Raw genomic sequence first — 24358 nt, forward strand, 5'->3', positions numbered from 1 at the left:
GGTGACATGGGAGGGAATAAATAAGAGTCTTTAGAGGCATATAGCACACAGAGGAAGGAGTAGCCATAGCCGTCAGGGCTGCCAATACAGAGATACTATCTTATAAAAGTTGAAATTGTACTATGAAATGCTAGCAAAAGAAACCTTCAACCGAGCCAACCCTGGAAAGTGTGGCTTGTCCTCAGACTCCTCCTGATTTGTTAATTCTCCTTGCCCGGCATTGCACACAAAATGAAATGTCAGCAGAGTTTCATAATGTTTGCCAAGTTCTTTGTATGAATGATGGCAAGGAGAGAAGAGAAGGAAGGGAATGGAGTATTGAAAATAATTTTATGTCTAATATACATCAAAGACTAATATATATATCAAAGACTACTCCAAGTAAAATAATCCCCCAAATCAATTTAGAAAATGAGTCATTATTTTTAAAAATATGATTTTCCAAACTACACCTTAATTATGTTTACAAGGCCATACATTCTGGGCAATTCTGACTTCAATATATTTAATAAGATAATTGGACTTCCAAAGTCAGCAAAGGAAGTTTATTTTCAGTAAAATATAATATAAATTCAGTAGAAAACATTTAACCATGTTCAACTGAAAGAAATGGCACTTAAAAAGAGTTACAGGAAATGTTTTATACAGTATTGTATTTAACCAGTAACTACAAGTTACCAATTCAAACATGTAAAATTTTAAAAAGGAAAATATATTATGTAAATTAGTGATTATGTTCATAGTAGAGAACATAATTTTATATTTTTAAATAGTTTTTATTAAATATTTTTACCTTTAAAAACAGGAAAAAATGCAAGAAAAAAAAACAATTGTGGGGCGGGGGGTTAGAACATAATTTTATCGAGCACAGTATTTCTTAACCTTGACAGTTTAAAAAAGGGTTGACATTCAGTTCCCAGAATTTTCTAGTCAGCATCTTCAAGATGCCGAGGTTGAGAAACTCAAATATAGAGAGTCACGTTCCCTTTTGAGATGGTGTAGTCAATCAAAGTTAGAAAAATTGGAATTAATATTAGGCAGATTCAAAGAATAGATGGGACCATCTCTTTATTCCTTTTCTTGTCATCCCATTCTATTTTATCCCATGCTTTCCAGCAGGATAATATGGAAGGATTCTATTCTTGGCTCAGCATCTCAGCTAATTGTATGCCAAGTAATCTCGTCCAATTTTCCATTTCAGATCCTCCCAAATCTATTTTTTCATCTTTTTCTTTTCCCTTCCCCTTGGAACTTCAGGATGCCCACCTATGTTAGACAAGTTATCATGGAAGTATAAGCTCCACTAAATTCATGCTTCTTGATCCCATGTTCATTAATGTATTGACCAGCCATAGGCAAATAGTTATTTCAAGTTAAGTTCCTGATAAGAGTTACCTAAGTAATATACTTGTTATTTGTACAGGATGTTATCATAATTACATTGTTAAATAATAAGTTGTGGGTTTTATAGCATAAAATGAAATGATACTTTATTAACATGCTCTGTAGAATTCTGAAGTCCTTTTGGAAAGCGAAATGTTGATGTTTGGTTTCCCCAACCTTATCTCCCCCACAGATTGATCAGGCATTATTCATCTATGCAACTCTGAATTCAAAAATATCTGCTCATGTATGTAACTACTGTGACGCAGCATTTAAGTTGCAAGGGAGATTCCAAGCTAAGCTCTTTGCTTCACTAGTGGGTTTTTTTTTTTTTTACTTCTGACTCATGAAAAATTCAACTGTAACTTTAAATTTTTATGATCCATTTTGCTTCACTCTGCTAGGAGTGCTTGCTTTGCATATAGAAAAATAATAATAATAATAACCCTTGGATAAATCTGTTGCAGAATGCTTTATATAATTGGAATTCATAGCGAGCTCAGAGGTACAGACTGTGTGCTCTTATACATGTGTAATCAGGAATAAATCCTACTGAATTCAACTGGGATGGGAGCAATTTTGCAGGTAAGTGAGCATATGATTGCGGCCTTAGTGTTAAGCCAGCTACTTCACAACCATTTCCCTGCTGTAATTATGAGAATTTAACAAAATGTCTAAAGTTCCACATGGAAATATTTTTTTTGAATGGACAGCTTATCTGATACATTATTTAACAATATGCCTGTTCCCAATCTGTTTTCTTGATGTAATCTTCATTGTTATACGAACACTACAACTGTACTCCAACCCATATTAATATTGTTTGGGTATACTTTTACATCTTCTCTTCTGACCAAACCTTAGCTTACTAAATACATCAGGGAATACAACTAAATATGTATATCATTCTGTTATGTTGTTGTTCATTGAAATAATTAAGCCACAGAGGATTCCAAATTAATCACAGAAGGTAAAACAGTATTAATAATCTGGTTAGCAAACTCTGGTTCTTTGCTGTTTGATAGATATTATTAGGCTATTATAATTTTAATTAGGAGCGCTTTTCTCAGGAAACCTAAATAGCAAAGTATTTATCGTTGATAGTTTCATTAGCTATGATAACTGCAAGAAAGACAGCTATGTTCCTTCATTGTAAGACACCCATTTCCTCCATTTTTTAAATTAAATTGTGCCCATGTAGTTTAGTGACTTAAAGTGAATGCATTTGGGTAGCATTTTCCCATATTTCCTTACTCATTTACAAGAAACCATGTACTGAAGAAAATAGTTCTATTTACACGCATATTGGATTATTTCTATGCAGGGACGTGCAGTCAGGGGAGGCAAGGGAGGCAGAGCCTCACCACTGTCATCATGAAAAGAAAAAAAATGTAAAAGAAAAAAGGCAAGAGCTGAGGTCAGCCTGAGCTAGTTGCTGTCAGAGTCACTGTGGATGACTCTGCTTAGTGCTTAACTGTTTAAAAAAGCGCCCTCTACAGGAGGAGGCAGAAGAACAATGTGCCTCATCTAGCCTGACTTCAGGCGTTTATGATCACTTGAGCAGAGTTAAGCAAGGGTTAAAAGCCGAAAAATTCCTGACATAGGTGAGGCACGTTGTTCTCCTGCCTCCTCCTGTAAAGGACGCTTTTTAGAGGCTTTTTTAAACAGTTAAGCAGATTCATCCATGGTGATTCTGGCAGCAACTAGCTCAACCTGACCTCAGCTCTTGCCTTTTTCTTTTTACAGTTTTTTTCTTTTTATGAAGGCAGGCAAGAACAGAGTTGAAATCCTCTCTGAAACAGCTGGAAAAGGTACGTGTGGATCGGAGGGAGGGGAAGGAATTCAAACTTCATCCTCAAGTGTAGATCCCTCCCCAAGTGTAGTTTGATTGCAGGCAGAGCCACATTGCCTTTTCAAACACACACACACACACACACACACACACACACACAGCTGGATAAAACTATATAAGCCCAGCTTCACTCATTACAAGTTTGAAAAGGCAACATGGCTCCTCCTGCAATCAAAGGCTTCTCTGCCTCTTCTCTCACCCCAGCCTGCAAGCAGGAGGTGAGTGGGTGGGTGGGCTTTATTGTGTTTCAGGCATTTCCCACCCAGACAGCAGGCTGCATTTGCAATGGTGGAGACTTCTCTGTGTGCATGTGTCTGTTTAAGAGAGGAGGGAGGGAGGGAGATAGGGGGGAAGGAGAGGGAGGGAGAAGAAAAAGAATCAAGGAAACTTTTTTGCAAAGGAGAAAAACAAATGCTGAACATGTCTGGCTGTGGAATTCTGGGAGTTGAAATCCACAAGTCTAAAAAAATTTGAAACCCACCACTGTGTCAGTGCCTCACCAGCCATAAACCTCACCGCACATCATTGTTTCTATGTACGTTATAGAGGCAAATTCAGTGACGTAGTTTATCAGCAACCAACCATCTTAGTTGTTTGGGCTGTTGTTCATTCACTACAAATAATTTGGATCAAGAGTGTCCAGGGGAGGGGGCAAGATAGCAATTGCTGCAGTATGATCCAAGCCCATCTTTTTTCTATGTGTGTTAATGTTACTTGAAAGTACACAGGGCAAGTCTTCAATTACGCTGCAGTAACTGCCATCTTGCCTGATTTGAACCACTTGTGGGCCCTACTGATTTGGACTGTGATCTTCTCAGATGAAATCTCTGAAGAATTTTGTGGGAAGTTAAATTTTGAAAAAGCTAACAAAAACAACAACATGTGCCATCCTTCACCAACTGGACAATAGATCCTTACTTCAGACAGAGAAAGTAAACTATTTACTAATGGCAGTTTTTTAAAAATATATAAACACAATATTTCCCAGTGGGCAGTATCACCACTCTGTCTTTGAACATGAAATCAGGACAATCTGTTCAGAGCATATCTATAGTAAAAAAAAAACTCCATATTTTCTGTGATACTTCAATGGCATTTTGGCTATACAATGAATTTAAGCCCTAGTATTTATGAGAGCAGCCTATCAGAGAGTCTGTCTACCTGTCTATCTATGTCAGGCCAATGCTTCCATTAATGAGCCATTATTTCTTTCCTGCCACCTTCGACCACAAATCTATTTTGAAGGGATGCTAAAAATAAGAGAGAAATAGTGCTTATACAGCAGTAAATCCCCCTGTACTGGCTTAATCCTGAGAAAATGCAGATGGGATAGGAGAGGCACCACAATGTTTTACCTCAGAAGCACCTGAGTGGGAAAGCATGAGAAAAAGTTCTAACGATCAAAGTTGCTGAAGAGCACACAAAATGGCTCTCCTGGAGTGCCTACGAAATGCAAGACAGTTCTGAGAAGGGCTGTCAGAACTTTACGAGGCTATTTAATCCACAGACTGTGGCAACACAATGATAGATTTCCACCGAATACAACACCTGCCACCTGTAGTTATGAAAAGGCACCCTCGCTCTCGGCTCCTATTGATAAGCCTTTTGGTGTAAAGAAAAAGAGCTGAAGGAAAGAGAACTGAAGGTCAGACAATAGGTCTCGTATCTGAACTTTCCTTAGCTTTAGCTTTAATTATGAAGGCCTTAGGGGGAGATCTACGCAAGAGGAAACTCGCAGCAGCCCAGATCTCCAGATCTGGCTTGCCCTGTTTGTTCAATGGCCTTTCCGGTTGGGCACCCCAAACAACCCAGAGAACCTCTGGGTGAGCAGGACTCAGGGCACAAGAGTGAGGAGACAAAGAATAAGGAGCTTTATTGCCTGCCAGGCCATGTATCCTTCTCTGATCAGTGCAAAACTCTCCAAATGCAGAGCACGCCTATTCTGCCTTCTCCCTCCCTCCCCCTTCCAGAAAAAGCCACAGGGTAGGTTACAGCTGGAAACAGCCTCAGAGTGGCATTTTAAAAAGGATGGTCTTTTTCTTTGCTTCCCCCTCCCCTTCCCCTCTCTCCACCAAATCACTTCACAGAGGCAGAAAAACAGACAAACACAAAGGAGTTTGAGACTTTTTCTCCTACATTAAATAGAGTAACTGATAAGGTCAGACATATGATACCTAAAGACATGAATCTGTGAACTCTTGAAGTCAAAGGACTTCTCTGTGCAAAGGAACAATCTTTCAAAGGAAACAGATCACAGAACTCCACTGAATCCCCTTTAAACTTTATGAAGCAGGAGGAGAAAAAGCTCTAAGTAGGGAAGCCTGACAGAAGAGCCTTGAACTCTTTTCTGAAGGAAAGATGAGACCTTCGCTAGGCTGCCACAAACATCTTTTTTTTTCCTTCCTAAAGGCTCTTCTGAACTTTGATATGTGCCAAGACACCACCATTGAAAGCTGTATAATTATGTGCTATAACCACTGTAGAAAATGCTTTGTTCACCTCAACAAAGAACAATAAGCCAAGTAAAGTGACATTACACTGTATCTTTTTCTTTAAGAATGTTGAGAGAGGTCACGGAGCATTATAAGTAATAGAGCTGTTGAGTAAGGAGGTTTAAAACTTGATCTTGCTGTGCTTAAATGTAACTCAATGACCAAAGAGGGAGGGAATTGTAGGCAGTTATAAAATGTAATCACATCAAATCAAACAAACCAAGGATCTGGGGTCTCTTTCGATGTAGTAATGAACACCTTTATTCCAAGGGGAGAAAACATCAGAAAAAGCTCATCATTTTGGCTCAAAACTTTATCAGATTTGGTAATCGACAAATAAGTATGAATATATGTAGATATACAGTATGTATGTATCTGTTATGTATGTTTTTCCATCATATGCTGAGCCTGTTTCAGTTTAGGATGATTCTATTTAAACAGTAATTTATGCTTTATACTACTACTTCATATCCTTGAACACTTTTTACATCTTATCCCAGTAAGAACTTGGGGATAGCAATATAATTAGCTGACAGAAGAGTGATTCATATTATATTATATTATATATTATATTATATATAATTTTAATGGAAAAAGAAGGGGAACCAACAGCTGAAAAAAATTCAGTCTGTCATTTTTCTATACCTCAATGTTATCCATTATTAATTTATTAAGGAAAATATATTCACAGACTTCAATATATGAGATTTATGACTTTATGGTGCAGGTAACAGGATTCTTATTAAGAATAATAATAACAATAATATGTAGGAAATAAATGACAGCTGTTAAATTACCCTAAAAGCACTGAAGCTATTGAACAACATGCTTTTCAGCATATATGATACATATACTGTAAGTATTCCTGATAAATTGAGGTTCATGTTTAGTATAGCCTTAAACCTGACATTATGACATGTTTAAATCTAAAAAGGCAGGAGTCTCACTTTCACATTTGGTTTGCATTGATGTGATAAATAAGATACCTTGGTTTTCAAGTCATATAGTTTCTAGCTATTTGTATTTTAAAATCTTCCATACTTCTTGTAATTCTAATATTTCATATTTCTACTTTTTTAAAGATAAAAAGTAATAGCTATTGCAGACAGTTAGACTATGTTCAGAGTACTTAAAGGAGAGGTGGGTTGTTAGCGGTTTGGGTGAACCGGTAGCGGAATGTTGGCCTGGATCGCAGAACTGGCAGCGACCCAGGCTGGCCACACCTCCGAACCGGTTCCCTGGTCACCACTGCCATTGCCGGCATGGTTTTTTGTCCTTTTTTAATGTTCTGCACACGCTCAGAACTATTCATAGGCAACTGTGCACATGTGCGCAGCGAACCAACAGTAATGCAGGCAGCAACACACCCCTGACTTAAAGCTCTCCAAAACACATTCAGATCCTAACATTTTATTGGTGAACATAAATGCATATGAAAATGAATTTTTTTTGGTCTAAAGATGTTCAAAATATGTTTAAATATATGTATTTTCATTGCATTTCAAATCTTCTTAAGCACCAGTAGAATTATCACTTTTAAGACATGTACAAAGGTTGAAAAAGTAGGGGAGTTCTAATGGAATTTCAGTGTTTAATTTGTTATAGCTACATATGCAACCTGGATTTGCCTCTTTTCAATTTACCAATTCACAATTTTTTTTCATTTTATCTTCATTTTAAAGAAATTACAAACCTCTCCTTAATAATAGCAAAAACTTTAAAAAAAACACATCCTGCAACATGATGTTGTATAGTGTATATACAATATATATTACTATGTTAATATATTGCTGTAATAAACTCTGCATATTTTAAAAGTGTTAAAGTAATGGTATTATTGTTTTTATGCTTAACAAGCGGATGGGAAGAGAAATGAGCGCACAAAAGTTAAATTTGATTTAGTTTAAATAAAATATATTAGTACTACCGTATTTTTTCCAAAATAAGACAGGGTCTTATTTTCTTTTGACTCCCGAAATAAGCACTTGGCCTTATTTTCAGGGAGGTCTTATTATTTTTGAGGTACAAGAGGTGGCGAGCATGGTGTGTTGCAATATTTTGGGGGAGGGCTTATTTTAGCACATGCGCTCAAAAGCTTATTATCCGGGGAGTTCTTATTTTCAGGGAAACAGGGTATTAGCCATCTCGTTTTTGGCAGAAGAACTGGAGGCTGCATTCAAAGCTTTCAGAAGTTGCCAGTACCTCTGAAGCCATAGACTGACTAAGCACTTCTATGTATGAAGATAGATTCTGTCTGTAGCATCTCCAATTGTTAAATAGATTAGAAGGCAGGAGTGGGGAAAACCTCTCAACTGATTATGAAAAGCACCAACAAATCACTGGATTAACAAGAACTGTCTTTGTAAAGGAAACTTCATTACCTTCACAATTGTGAAAATTATGACACCTTGGTATACATTTTTAAAAAATGTATTTATACCATGTAAGCTGCCTAGAGTCACACTTGTGATTGAGTAATAAATCCCTGTTATTGTGCAGTTCAAAGACGCTGTATGTTTTGATATTTGTATTTGGTTTTATGATATAACATACAGAATTGGCCTGGAGATCACTAGAAGCTTTACTATTTTTAATTAACAATTCCCTAAGATGGATAAAAATATAGTTCTTCTCAAACACAGAAACTCAGTTTCCAAATTAGAGTTAGAAAGGAGGAAATATTTCTTTAAATTTCATGGATTTTGCTGTTTTGCAAATGCATCACTTAACTTTAATGAGTGGTCACAAAGGTCACTTATTAAAACTACTATGTCCTTATCTTCCTCCAACTATAAGGCTGAGTCTATTCTGGTAGAGCCAAAAGAAAAAAGAAAGAAATGAAGCATTTGACTTGTTAATACAGTAACTGATTTAAATTATTGATATCTGCAAGCTTTTGTATGTCATAGTAAAGTAAAAGTTCCCCTGCACATGATTGCTAGTCGTTTCTGGCTTTAGGGGTGGTGCTCAACTCTGTTTCTAAGCTGAGGAGACAGTGCTGTCCAAAGATGTTTCTGTGGTTATGTGGCCGGCATGACTAAACACCAAAGGCACATAGAGTGAAATCAGAGTAACATCATGCAATTGACACAAATCTGTATCACTCTTCTCATGTGAATTATGTAATCCATGTCATTCATGACACACATTGTGGCTCCTTAACAGATGCCCAAGACCTTTATTAATAACAGACATCCTTAACAGATGCCCAAGACCTTTATTTAATAAAACTTTATTAAAGCTTTTTGTGATTCTGAAATACACAACTACATACTATATCCTTATTTCTTTAATATTGCATTAAAGTATCTATTATAAACATTAACTTGGCAATAGAAGAAGTAAAAAGCATTTATGCTATTTAAAATGGAATGTATATCAGGCCTCTATTGTGTTAAAAGATTAGCAATAAAAGAATAAGGAGGAGAAACTTTGATGATGCTAAATATAGAAAATGCTCCCTTTGCTCAGAGTAGTCAGATCCAATTTCTGCTGATGTGGCAAGAATGTATACTTCCAGATTCAGTAATATGCATTAACAGTCTCTTTAGGACAATTGAAGGTATCGTTTTTTTAAAAAAAAGCAAGTTGCCATGTAAAAGAACTGCATATTTCAAATAGTAATGGCAAATCTTTGCCATGTATTTAAGTGTCTCAGTTCCAGTAAAATTACTCGCATTGTGGGTTACTGGAACTATATTTTCATGGGACAGAGTTCAAATCTCTCATTCATGATATTCTCTGGATGATTTGAAGTCAGTCCTTGTTTCTAATCTACTTCACAGGATCATAAGACTAAAATAAGGGAGGAGGAAAAAACTGCATGCTACCTTATGATAGTTTAAAGCAAGCAGCATGTATAAAAAGAGAATAAATAGTATTTAATATAGTGAATTCTACATTACACTCTAGCTTTTGCTTATTTAAAAAAATGAAATTAAAATATCTTTGCCTGAAACTGAAGCAAAGGAGATATTATATGAGTAGGTCAAAGACAAAAAAAATGGCATTTCAGTATTTAGTTAAATATAATCTTGTATCATTTTCACACGGAAGAGTTATTTTTAGAATAAATCCTGCCAAGTAATGAATACAGCTTTTATTTTCCACAATTGTTTCATCTCTGAAGGTTGCACATAATGGGTAGTGGGTCATTCTCCACAAAGTCATCTGTATGCACATGGGCATAAATTATGCACACATGCATTTTGTGTACGTAGAAAGTGTCCCCCTTCTATCTAGTTACTTTGATATAAGTGAGGTTACAGGAAGGAAAGTTAACATCAATATTCTCATCCCAATGCTTCTCTCAATATTTTCTGACTCATGAATATTGTAGCTCCATTCTCCATAGATTCTCATCAGAACTATTATATTTTAACTGCAAAATTCTGAACAACCAATAAATAATCAATTTGTGACTAATGCTATCATATCTAGGCTGAAAAAATCTGGATGACCACCTACTTCCTTGTAGGTGGTCATCCAGATTTTTTCAGCCTACATATGCTAGCATTGGTCACAAATTCCTTCAGGAAAATGATATCTTTATTACATTTATGGCTTTTGATTATTGCAGTGTCCAGCAACAATGTCTGCCCTATACGAAACCTATAGCATTATATATTCTGGATTTGCACTGAAAAACTCCATGGTTGCTTCTCCTTGCAGAAAACCCAATTGCAAGTGGAATATTGACAAATCAGGATTAAAAAAATAAGTAAGATAGGTAGAAAACAGTGGACTTGTGCACACATGAAGAACAATGTTTTTTTCCCAACTATGTTCTAAGGAATACAGTGTTCTATGAACAGGTGGAAGTTAAGTGTACATGCTAGCTATACTTTTACAATGCCTGTGTGATTAAACTCCCTAGCCAAGTAAAACTCTGTTTCAACAGATGAAAACTAGTTAGTATTCATTTAGTTACAGAGAAAGAAGTCATAGATGTTTCTTTTTAAAAAGTGTAGGCTATTCTGTGAACACAGCTATAGATGGCTATACTCAATCTCCTGAGGAATTGTATTTGATCTTAAAATGCAGTCATTGCTATACTGTGAGCTGTCCTTTTCATTTTGACAGGGTGGGTTGGGATAGGATGGGAGTGGAGGGAAGGAGAGAGGGAGGGAGGAAAGGAAAGGTAATGTCTTACTTTCAATTTTGGCCTTTTCTCATAATAGTTTGTAGTTATATAAGATCATAGTAATTGCCTACCAACTTCTACTTTGGGATCTATCTACCACAGAGCAAGCAATATAAAAAGTAGAATCAGAGAGTCTTGGGTAAATAACCCTCTGAAAATAACTATGAGACAAAGTGGCCATATCTTCAGTGGAAAGTTCTATGGTTTAGATCACTGAGGGGAAAAAATGCGACTGGAACAACAGTGCTGCCTCCATTAGTGTTTTCAGACTCCCTTAAGTGGGTAGGAGCAAATTATTTGAATGTGGGTTAAAGGGCTATTTATACTTTAACTGTCCCCCATAATCAGGTCCTGAAGGACCTATTTACTTTGTGTGACCTTTGTACTGATGTAACTTCAGCATTTTTGGTTTAGGCTGTGCCATGAAGAAGCAACATTAGCTATTTATGCTAGGTATTGGTATAAAAATATATATCTGTTAAGAACTTAGAGCAGTAGATGGTCCTTCAGTTGTGAAACAAAAGTCATTCATTGAAAGTTTACATTATTATTAAAAATTACAAATATGCTCTCTTGAAAAACAAAAACACCGTTGATTTCATTTTACAAATGTGATCCTCAAGAGAAGCACAGTTGATAATTGTAAGATCATAAAGTAGGATAAATTTATGTATAAATATCATTCAAATTCAATTGTATATGATTGACTACATGCACCGTGCTACCTTAAATGCTACATGCACTGAGACCATTTTAAATGACTAAAATTGCAAATGAAATTTAGACTATAATTTCCTCTACCCTTTCCTTTCAATAGCTTTATCCCTTTTTCTTTTATAAAAATAATCATTGATCAAGTGTCATCAAGTTGTTGTTGATCCAGGCACCTATACTGAACAGCAGCAATATAGGAGGACCCTGGAATCAGGTGATCACTTTAATGACAATGGCATGGACGTCAATTAATACTATGTGAAAGAAGGCACTGCTAAATCTTTCCTATATTTTTATCAAGGAAACCACAAGGGTAGAAAATATTAAATGTATTGGCTGCTCTTAAAACAAATTTTTGAATTGGAAAGATTTCAGTCTTAGCAATTTCAATCTCGGTAGCAAAAATAATTACATATAACATAACAACATACATATAAGATTTCAGTTATGTTGACGATGGCCAATTTGAAAGAGAAAAGTTTCAGAGAAAGTGTAATGCCTAACACATACCCTACTTCCATTAGAAACAGAACCGAATCAATATCACCTTCTGACCACCCTGTTGTGAAGCTTAAATTCCAATATAACATTGTACATTTTTACAATATTGTACAATAAATACAATATTTAACATGTTTGATTAGTTCATGTTAATATACTGCAAGAAGACCTCATGGCCACACCCTTACAACTCCCAGAACTCTCCTCTTGCCTTATCTCTGCATGAATCTATCTGGATGTAGCAAAAGGGCATTGTCAGCTTTGAGGAATTTGCTACTATGGGTCAGCACATTTGCAACAAAACCTGCTGAGTTGTTCCCTCAGTGGCTAACTCATGCTAACTGATGATTAGCTTATAAGGAACTTTTACATTGAAAGTCATCAAGCAGCAAAATGTATTCCAGAAATTTCAATATAATTCTCCAATGATTTTGATAGAACTGAAAGACAACCAACCTTTTCTGCCTTATGTTTCTTTCTTTATTTTGCAAATCTTCCCCACTCAAAATATTCATTTCCAAGAAAAGCTCATGAAGACTGGCCTTTTAGATAATAACGTAAGCACACTTATCTGGCATTCAAATAGAAAATGTTGGAAAGGAAGAAGGAAGTGAAATCACCAAGTGTGTGCCTATAACAAAAGAGAACGTTCCCATATTCTGAAAAGGCTAGGCTAATTAGGTTTATCTTTATGGATCCATTTCATCATTACCCAAGATGAGCTATATCCAAAGAAGAGACAAATGAAAATATTGTGAAATCCTGTAGTTGTCCCCACCTCCATTATCCATAAACCCAGGGGAAGGGGGAATAGAAAGATCAGTGCGTACCTCAAAGTCATTTGCTTTATTGTAGTGCATGTTGAGGGCTCTGTACAGCTCACAGTCTCTGGTTATAGACAGCTCTTCAGTGCTTGTTACACCATCATTGATGGCTTGACGTGCATACTTCTCCATCTGAATGTAGTAGAATTCACGGAAATTGCTAAACCACTTGATGAGCTGAGAAGTAATACATCTGTTGAACTGTTAAAGTGTAAAGAGTTCAAAGGATTAGATCATTGACATTTCCTCCTTTTCTTCCCCACCGCATTCTTACATCCCTTCCTCTTCCCTACCCTCACAAAGCTCATCTTCAAAAGCTTTTAAACCTGAGGGATAAGGAGATACAAGGGGTTGAGTCAGATGATATAAAAATATTGCACCAAACTTTTAAATAGCAAAATACTCTTTGAGTCTCATTCCTGAAGTTGCTATCCAATGCACTACTGTTCTACTAGACACAGCATCAGGCATGGAAAATATTTCAAGATTTCTAGGCACCACTATCAAGATTCTGGCACTTAACCTAGCAGGTGCCTTGGATTTTCAAGCTTTGTACAATAGCCAAAGCATCACTATCAATAGTAAATTAATACAAGATCCTATTGAGGACATTTATGGAATGATGTAGAGGGTAAAGGAAAAAACATGAGCTGCCTATTATGTCATTTTTATGGTTGTCCAATTAATAAGAGTTGAACATTGAGTCTAAGATTATAGACTCTGATTTTGAAAGTTAAATGATGTATATGTAAGGCAGATTAGAGAACATATTTTTCTGATTAGAATAATGTGAAACATCAAATTTTGTCCTTCTGCATATAAAATTTAAATTTTGTTAGCTCAGTAATGCATCACGTTAACTCATAGGGAACAAAGCTAACATGAAAAATGTTGGTATCTTTCAAGATGAGTTTTCTTACTATTTCCTATGACCTTTGAACTGAAGATGTCATTTAGGCTATGCTGCAGCTGATACCCTCTTATTGACAGCCTCTCCTATGTGTAAAGGACAGATGCAACTCAACTTGCCAAGTTAAAGCCAATAAATCCATAGCTATATATCAAGCAAGCTGATATACTATCCCCTGCCTTTTGTCATCACAGGCATTCACTTCCCCTGGCCCCCAGAAAGAGATGTGCATTAATCAAAAATCAACAAAGAACACTTATCAAATGCTGGCCATGAGGACATCCAGGCCTCCAACAAGATGACAGCTAAAGTGTGCATTGGGGCTGTAATTACTACACAGAAAGTTGTTTCCATGCTAGCAAAGATAATAAACGAATGAAAATTTATGGCAGAGAATCTAAGCAACAAGGAAACAGAAGCAGGGAGACTGGTGTTTCTCCCAAAAGGCCAACTTGCATCATAATTGCCATGCAGTTGCAAGGGTCCTTACAGATAATTGACCAGAAAATGATTAAGTCATCATCAAATCGCTTCTGCTTGCAAGAGTTCAAACATGTACTTAACCTATCCAAGAATTATATTTTCACTGTGTGTCTGCTCTGTCTCTATTCAGCCCTTGCGGGGAACCTGATTAAAAAGACAACTGAAGGACCCCTGTTATCTGATCTTCTGGTTACCGATTTCAATAGAACTTAAACCCATTACGATTTGCTGAACTTGGAGTTCTTTCCATTTTATCTCAGTAGTAAAATACACTGTCCAAATTTCCAGACACGGAGATAAGGACTACAGGCCCCTGTGACAGCTTACTGTTCCTTTTTAATTCTTTTAGAATAAGAAACAAAACATTACAAAATGATAGCAGGGTGTGCACTGGGGAATGAAAATTGCTTTGACATGGAGATTAGACTCTTGCATTGTTACAAGACATTGTCTCATATGGACAAGAGTTCTGGAGAGAGGAAAAATAGAAAGAGGAACCCCCCTCCACCCACCCTAGAATGGTCGTGAATGTGGATAGCAAAAACAACAAAAAAGTAGGTGCACACATATCATTATTTAGCAACAGGATACAAAGGGAGATTTAATATTTATTGTTGAGACATGAAAATGGGGAGGGGGAAGAACTAACGACAATAGAAGTATAACACATGGAGCAATTACATACATACCCACTAAAGAAACAAAGACAATAATATAAAAAACATTTGAAGGATAAGTTAACACAAATGCATGTGGAAGATAGACAGACACATATATACGTAGACAAACATGCACACACATACACCTCTGCCCTTGCCTCAACATTTTAGTAAAGACACATTAGGCTTCTTTAAATTGCCAAACTTTAAAGAGTTAATTATTTCATGACCCCCCCCCCCCTTTCTGCAGCGGAGTACAAGAAAGGGATCAATTGTTCTATAAAAGAAAAGCTCTGTAGTGCGTTAATGTGTTACTGCAAAAACTAATCGCTACAATAAAGAGTCTGTGCTTCCACAGTGTAAGAGTCTCTGTGACTTTGATTAATGCTTCCCACGGGATACCTCAGCCTCAATATGGGCTGAAGAAACTTCCTAAATATTCAATGAGCATGGTCAAAAGATGTATAAAACAAATCAATCTGACACCTTAAGCTGGCTAGGCAGCAGTTGACTCAAAGAGTGGAAGGAATGAGATACATCATTTAACACACTGAGTTGAAAAGCCTGGAAGCTCCTGTTCTTCAAAGCTAAAATGACACTGAATCTGTTGTATTTAGCAGTCTAAGAATTATTAGTTTACACATTAAAATCGGCACCAAGTGAAGCGTAAGAACTGGATACAGCTGGTATTTCTTTTTACAATACCAGTTAAGAACATGTTCACCTCAAGTTAAAAATGGTGGTTGCATCTTATTCGGCTCTATTTAGTTTAGCTCCTTAACTAAAATAATAATAAGAAAAAGTCACAGTGCAACTGTGCATTATAACTCAAAGGGCATCTCTCAGAATTCTAAGTGCATTGATCCCCTGGAACAGTTTGAATTTATTTTCAAATAAATGTATTGGCTGGTTTTTGTAGAAAATATTCCATTATTTCATAAAGTTTGTTAAATTAGCTCTGATTTAAACGAAGTTGCTTTAAACATAGGACCTGCATAGGCCAGCACATGGCATTGAACTGGACTTTGTACATTTATTGTGCAACATATTAGGATAAATTGCAGTGTGTGGGCTGTGATCCAAAAAGCCCTTGTATATTTTCCAAGCATTTGGTTCCAACTCAAGCTCATGTTGTATGAGAAATGACCTGAAAGAGTCTCTGATTTTTTGGAATTAATTTTTAATGGGTTTTGAAAGCAATGTTTAATGGCGAGTTCTTACATATGGAAAGCCAGTCTATGATTTCCTGGAACTCTACCCATGAATTGCAAAAAACCAACCAACCCATCCATCCAACACCCCAACTTCTAGTTTTTATAGCCACAATTGATGATAAAACATTTTTGAGTTCTGCTGCAATATTTTATTAGTAATTTTAAATCCCTTCCTATTAACTTTTAAAGTGATCCCAATAATTCCAGGACTAATTGCACTACATTGAAGGCAAATATTTTTCTCTACCATAAAAACTTGATTTTCATAGCCCAAGATATGCTGATGCCTCAGGCTGAGATGCAAATGACACTATCATCAATACAAGATGTATACAACCCAAAGCTAATTTTTCACCTTAGGCATTTATTCTCCTTTCTGAATATAAAAATGTAATAATAAATAATAAATTAAATGCCTAACAATTTTTGTTGTTTCAAAATAACTCCACATTATCTCCTCAAAATGGTTACCTAATTCTGGCTAATAGTAAGACCAAACCTTATATGGTTAAAGGGACTTCTCTAGTTCAACCTAATTTTTGTCCTTTTTTTCTTTAAATGTGATATTTAAATTGATAGTTAAATTTATACTGAGCTTCTGCTCTCACAACAAACTACCCATGTATCTGACAATTATAGTGGTTTATGTACTATTTAGGTACTAGCAAGGAATTCAGTAGTTCTAAAACTCAGTTGAAAAATCTTGCTACAGAACATTTTACTATAGAAAAGTAGCAAAATGTGATTTTATGTCTTTTACTTAATTATTCTTGCATGAAGGCAATGCTCACAACCACATTATATACACCAGATCAGACAGTGATAGTTTGCTGAAATAATGATTAGTGCATCATATAAATTTCTCAATATGGTGCCTTCCAGATGTGTTAAGATTAAACATTTCCAGAATCACACTTGGAATTATCAGATTGTAGAGAAGTAACATATGCTACCCTAAATAATTATCTCCCAAACACTTTGTGTGGAAATTATGATTTATTTCCTTGCCATTAGACATAAGTAATAAATTATAGTCTTTTGTACTGTCAATTTTCCATTAGTTTTTAAATTAACATTGTTTCATATAGTTTGGCTAATGAGCTGATATTAAAGTTATTGGGGCATGGTATCCATTTGGGGTTCAACGGGAATTGTCTGTAGTGAATGGACAATACTGCGTTACCATGTATAGACCATGGCATATGAATGCCATTATAGCATTTTACTTCCAAACAAAATAACCTGAAAAGAAACTCATCATGGGCCCCCAAGCTATGTTTAGATCACATGACTTTTTGGCCCTCTTACACATGGAAAAGCCTATTCAAAGGAATTACAGGCTTTCAGCATTGCACAACATTGCACTGCTCATTCTAAGCAGGATCTATTTGGTGATATGTCCAATCCTTGGCGCGTTTGTTTGAATTTCAGTTAAAGAGCTTTGAATGAACATGATTCAATATTTCATTATAAAGATAGAACCTGTGGCTCTTCAGATTTTGCTGGATACCAGTCCGATATGTTCCTAGCTAGCTTGGGCAGTTATGGCTGAATTTATTGATTTATACATGGAAGTAAATAATCTAGAATAATTCCTAAGGAGATCTAGTAAAACCAACAAAAATCACTTTCTTGTATTTTTCACCCCATTTGGAGTATTCACAATTATTGTACTACATATTCCATTAGGTTACTATATTTCCCACTTTTTCTTTAATTTGAGAATGCAAAGATTGCTGTCGTATTTGAGATAATTTCCACCCTCGATAGCTTGTTATTTTTTTAAAAAAAATACTATCATCTTCCTATCTAAACACAGAAACATTCACACAAACAACGAGAGATTGAGACAAAGAGAGAAAAGGAAATGATGGGCACAATTACACAAGATTCTACTCTGTAGATTGCCTAAATGAAACAGGAGCTAAACCCAGGTCAGTCTGAACAAATCTGCAGAGCAAATCAAAAGAGAAGCTGATTTCACTCAAGAACTGTTACATAAAATAAACATCCCAAATGTATCAACGTGGAAACCCACCCTCCAACCCCACTCCCCAAGAAAAGAGGAATGGATCTAATATTTACATCTACTGGTGTGTGATGTTGCTGACCCCGAATGGCTGTTGCCTTCCACCACGGAAGCGGTTGCCTTTCTGTGGTGGGTGAATGATCCCTATATTGGCTGTTTGTAAAGCACTTTGGGCTTCTTCTGGATGAATGATGCTATATAAATATAAGGTGGCATAACATCAAAATGTTTCATATAAACTTGGCAACATTGTAAGAAGACTAAGTTCGGTTGTCACATGCTGAAAAAAACAACAGGCACCAAATACTAGTGAAATGCTTCTGTGCAACTGCTTGAATTAGCATCCACTACAAAACAGAACATTAAGAGAGTCCTCATGAGGTGCTCTCAAGCCATACTGAGGTCAAGCTGTAGTGATGGCTTGAAATCTCCACAGAGATCCTTTGCATTGTTACATTGCAGATACTACTTCCACAGAAGCATTGCTTTTCTTCAGTTCGTTGCATACAGTTCAGAGACAATCATCAGGTGTGGTTTAAGTATATAGGACAAAACATTTTTAAGAGGCCTGAGTGGCCAATGTGGAGTGGTCACTGACCATTCTAGACACATTCATCCTATACACCTTCACTGGTTCACTTTCTAATCAAACAGCTTTTCAAAGTATTATCACAGCGGGCTAAATCAGTTTCTCCAGAAATTCTCATTGGACAGAATAGGTTAACTCTATGTACCATGCAAACAAACAAACAAAAACCATATATTAATCTAGCACAGAGAATATTAACAAGACTAGGACAGCAATGGTTAAATTAAACACAATTTTAGTTACATTGAATACAGTATTGAGGTTTAGTTTATTAAACCAATTAGTACAATGTGAAGGCTAATAAAAAGAAGGAAAACCCTTACTTAAAATGCCTGCTTTATTTTAGAAGAGCACATAAGGAGAAAACCATAAACCTGCTCTATTATAGAGGCAGGGCATTCTTACAAATCCAGATTTGCTAGTGTCTGGAGGTGGGAATAGAGTTAAACATGCAGAGCATTTCGGAGAGAAAGGGACAGGAGGACAAGAAGAATTTGAATACAGCAAATTTAAACTAATATGATGTTTATTTTTAAAGGTTTTCAGAAATATTCCATGTATGTCATTATAATAATTGGAACCCAAATTAGTTTTTTTTAAAAAAAAAGATGATTAACACAAAAAAATCAAGTTGATGTGAAGAAACAATTACTTTAGGAAAAAATATATCAGGAGGTCCTAATATTCTTAGAATGAGGGGAGGATGCAGCTGTACGTCGACAGCTTTCATATTCTCATTTGAATAATGTGGCCTGAATCTGTCAGTTTATTCATCCTCCTTATGTTCAGTGTACTCTGCATCAACAACAAATTAAGTTGTAAATAAGAGACAATCATCACTTTTGTTTTTAAGCAGCTACTGCATGGAGAATTTAAATGTTGCATTCCTTTTTTGATGGGAGAAAAAGAGATCTCCATAGTGGGCACTAATATAAGCAGAATATTAGAAACATGCCTGCAATGGAACAATTAAAGGAGAATTTTAAATCTGTTCTCCAAAATGCCCTTAGATAGTAAGCTAATGTCACTAGTAGAAATTTTCGGCATTTTATTCCCCCCCCCCCCCCGTCCTTAATATCCATGTCATATTTGAGGGCAGAGAGAAACATTAGAAAGAAAGTACAATTCATAAATACATATGTAAATCAGAGGAAGGAAGGAAGGAAGGAAGGAAGGAAGGAAGGAAGGAAGGAAGGAAGGAAGGAAGTTTATAAAACTTTGTCAGCATATTTTATTAGCAAAATTAAATGAAAATTAATAGGCATTCAAGAAATTCAAACATGCAATCAATAGGAAGAGAATAAACATTAAAATAGCATTTCCTACCTTTACATCTGAGAAGTAGGTTTTCAGCATATTGGAACTTGGGTACCGAGTATAAAAGAACATAAGCTTGGCCTTTTTTAAGTGGTTTGGTGACAAACCTTCCTGCATGTAGGACAAAACGAGTTAAGGAAAAATATTTGGTTTGAATGACAGCTCTCAATATTAAGGGCTAACAAAGTTCTCTTGGAATAATTATATTTCTACTACATTAGTATTCAGTTATCATAATATGCAATTACTTAGAACGGGGAAAATTATGAATCTGAGCCTGCGGTATAACTTAGAGATCTCAAGTGGCACAATTCCTTGAGCATAGTTCCTATTCAACACAGTAAAATATGGATAAGATTTCTCTTTCTTGTTGAGAAGAAGAATTGGTGGAAGAAATATCTCAATTTGAAAACATGTATGTTCATTTGTTGCTAGGAAAACAAATATGCAAATAGGTATGTAAAGATTCGCCTTTCCTTATCTGCTTTCCCTTTCCTTATGCATCACATTGTTCACATGAATGTTATGCAGAAAATACCAGCAGAAACTTTCTTCTAGAGATACACCAAAGTGTATGGGGTCACTTAACCTATCTAAACATTGTTACCTTTCAGGTCTGCAATCTGAACAACCAAAAGAGTTCCCAGGAGAATACGGAGCTAACTATAACAATCCCAGTATTCTGGTTCTCCTCCCTCTCCCCCCCTCTACTGCTTCTTGGCACTCTTTGTGTACTCTGTGCTAGGGCGGTTTTGGTCACATCTGTGAAGCAGGCTGGCCCTGCCATTTCCTCTGTAAATTAATGGCTTTATAATGTATGAGAAATGAAGAAGCACATGACAAAAGTCAACGTGGCCCCACAAGGTCAATTAAGATAGCTCCCAGTAGCTTCTTGGAAGACTGTATCCCTTAAAGACAGTCAGTATGCACATATAAATATGTCATTTATTAAATAGCAACTGCAAGGCAGGGAAAGGTCAAACAAATTCAAAGTGATCCAGAAATTGAAGCACTTTCACTAACGACATGGTGAAAAAATATATATTAAAAGCAATATTTGTCAAGTTCCCTGATACAATTTACAGTGCACCACAATTAACTTTTTATTGTTTTTAGGTTATTGGTTTGGATCATTTTTTTTTTTAAAAAACCAAAGCAGTAGCTTGTAGAATTTTTGTAACATGAAGTGTATGCAAATTGCATTTGTTTGTTCTGTTGGCAAATGGCTTAATTTAAATCTCCAATGATACAACCCTCCCCCCCATTTAAGGTTGCTGGTTTCCCTAAGCACATTTCAGACCATGCTCAAAAATGGGGGGGGGGGAAGCTAACTTACGATGGACATACATGTTGTGCCAAAAGAAGAGTTTAAAGGACCTTCATTAGTTTAATAGAGAAAACTAAAGGAGCATTAATGCCTTTCTGCCATCTCTCAAAATGTACATATAAAATAAAAGTGGCAAGCTGTCCCCACCTACAATAGCAATACGAGTTATGGACAAATAAAAAGTTTTCCAATAGAATCCATTTTATTACGCAACTCACTGAGAGGAAGGGAAATGTATTCACACACGTTCATACACGTGGGTATGTTCTCACCCCTAAATAACAGTTAATTGTGAGGCAATTAACCTTGGAAACCATTTGTTGGGAATTTTTCTGATCCATTTTAACAAATGACAGGCACACAAGAAAACGAATGTTTTCTCACATGGCTCTCATTCATTTCAATAATCTTTGCCAGTCGAGTTTCCTAGCAAAGTAATGGCTGTTGTTATTGTTTCATTATTTTGTTTGTATCTTGTTTCTCCTGAAAGGAACTCAGACTGATATGTAAGTTACTTTCCATATATCCTCAAACCAGCCTTTAAGGATTAAACAGAAGGATGGTAGTTTGGTCCAAAATCAATTGTATATTTTATTGACCACATGGGTATCGGACCCCATAAATGTCAATATTATTAATCATAAAAATATCTACATTCTTTTAAAACTATGGGATTATTAAGATCCCGCAAAATATTTGTTATGAGCAAATTCCAATTTTTTCAGTTTATTTTATTTGCTCTTCAAAACCTTGCCTGGCACTTTTAATGCAATTTTATTTTGCTGAGGTTTTTTTTGTTGTTTTTGTTTTGTTTTTCAAAATACTTTGTATCAGAGATGACATTATTGCTAAAAAGCCTCACTAATAGCAACTATTAAAAATAGATAGCAAAACACTTAAAGGCCAATAGTGAGATGACCCTCTGCTAAAACTGAGTTGACCAATTGGTTAATTTTCCTTTTAAGTGCTTGTGCTGAAAAGCAACCGTTCTTCCAAGAAAGCACGGCCTGTTTCCAGGATACTTACACACGCACAATGAGTCATGATGGAATAGATTCAGTAAACATACAGCTGTACCGAACACGAGCTAAGCTCCATTCAAGGCCAGGAAAGAAAATGAGCACAAATAAATATTAAGGAGGTGAGGGGAGGGGAGGAGAGAGAGAGAAAAGAGGTAGGGAAGCAGGGAGGACAAAAAAGCCAGGAGAAGGCAAACACACTCTGCCCCAACAGCTGATGTTGCTTGCCTCAGTACTCTGCCATAGCTTTGTGAAGACAGATGACATTCAATTGTATGTCTAATGCAAAAGACAGTAACTGCTGAAACCTGAACCAGCTGCCAGGTGTAAAAAAAGGGGGGGAGGGGTAAAGAAAAGAAAAGATGATAAATCCATAAATTAATGAAAGACATCTGCTCAGGAACATAAAAGATCAGAGGAGCCGTGTACTGCAGCTGAACTAAAACAGTGTTCAAACAACCCGAGGATCTGATTGTTATATATTTACAAAGCATAATGTATTTCTGCTTAGAACAGCAGCAGCAGCAGCAAAAAGGAATATATGAAGAACAGGCAAAAAGAAAAAAAATAAAGGAAGGAGATACATATATACATCTTTGAGGTTCTTTTTCTTTTTTCTTTGCAAGATAGATTGTTCTTCCTGATTTGAGATGTTTGGAGATTAAAGCATGGGATAGGATGCGGCAATATTTTTTCCTCCGACTGGAAGCTTTCTCATCAGAAATGCTACAAGAGGAGGTCTTTATTTTTATCCCTTCCCTTTAAAATCCTCTCAAAGGTTACCTGTCAATTACACACACACACACACACACACACACACACACACACACACACAAGCACACACACACTATATACACATGCATATAAATATACACAAAGAGAGAGAGAAATAAAAATAAATATGAATATAGGAACAGATAAGTCCTTCCAATATGTATTATCTGCTTGATTCAATACATGTCCAAATTTATAGACATTATGTTTGTATTTAGGATTAGGATTAATAATATACTGGAAAAAAGCTTCTGTTGATTTAGTCAAAGTGCATTGGATGATGTACAGGTGGTCCTGGACTTATAACAGTTCATTTACTGATCAGTCAAAGTTATAATAGCCCTGGAAAAAGTGACTTATGGCCATTTCACATACTTCTGACCATTGCAGCATGTCCATGGTCACGTGATGAACATTTGGATGATTAACAACTGACTCATATTTATGACGGCTGCAATGTCCTGGAATCATGCAATCTCCTTTTGCAACCTTCTGACAAGCAAAGTCAATGGGGAAACTAGATTAATTTAACAAGTGTGCTACTAATTTAAAAGCTGCAGTGATACACTTAACAAATGTGGTGAGAAAAGTCGTAAAATGGGGCAAAACTCACTTAACATAATTTCTCACTTAACAACCTACATTTTTGGCTCAGTTGTGGTCCTGACCTGAGGACCACCTGTACAGTAGCCATGCATTTACTGCAAGTGATTTTATTTTACTCTGAAATAGTCCTGATCAAAGCATTGCCATTTGTTAAATGCTGCTACTTAATATAGCTTCTTAATACTCCCTACTGAAACAGCCTCATCTTGCTGAGGAATTATCTGCCTCACTTTCAAAAAATTTCAATGTTATAAAACTACTTTCTCAAAAGGTAAAGATTACAATCTTTACATGGGAAGAAAAATAGATGTATTACAATAACAAAACTACACCCACAATCTACTGTTGTGGCTTAATATTCTGTATGCAAATGCCCCGAGGCTGAACAAGGCTACTTTTCTTGAGATGCAAAGAGGGTGCCTGACAAGGAAGATCAGGCTGTAAAACAACTAGCTGTCTGTTTCTTTGGCAATTTGAATAAAAACTTCAGTATTTGATTAAACATATTTAGTTTGCAAAGAT

General features: G+C 36.0%; 1 protein-coding gene across 5 annotated transcripts in view; it reads right to left on the bottom strand.

Moving 5' to 3' along the window:
* The window catches only part of PROX1 (prospero homeobox 1), a 73039-nt gene that overhangs the window by 31008 nt on the left and 17673 nt on the right, over positions 1-24358 (bottom strand). For 4 of the 5 annotated variants that reach the window (XM_032214908.1, XM_032214909.1, XM_032214911.1 and 1 more), the window contains exons 3-5: positions 20120-20227; positions 18261-18398; positions 12916-13110 (exon numbers count right to left, since the gene is read on the bottom strand). In XM_032214908.1, the coding sequence (XP_032070799.1) occupies positions 12916-13110; positions 18261-18398; positions 20120-20227 (441 nt within the window). The remainder of the gene's footprint in view (positions 1-12915; positions 13111-18260; positions 18399-20119; positions 20228-24358) is intronic. The other variant, XM_032214912.1, reaches the window with a different exon arrangement.

The sequence above is a fragment of the Thamnophis elegans genome, chromosome 4 (genome assembly GCF_009769535.1).
Source record: "Thamnophis elegans isolate rThaEle1 chromosome 4, rThaEle1.pri, whole genome shotgun sequence".
In the NCBI taxonomy this organism is placed as follows: Eukaryota; Metazoa; Chordata; class Lepidosauria; order Squamata; family Colubridae; genus Thamnophis; species Thamnophis elegans.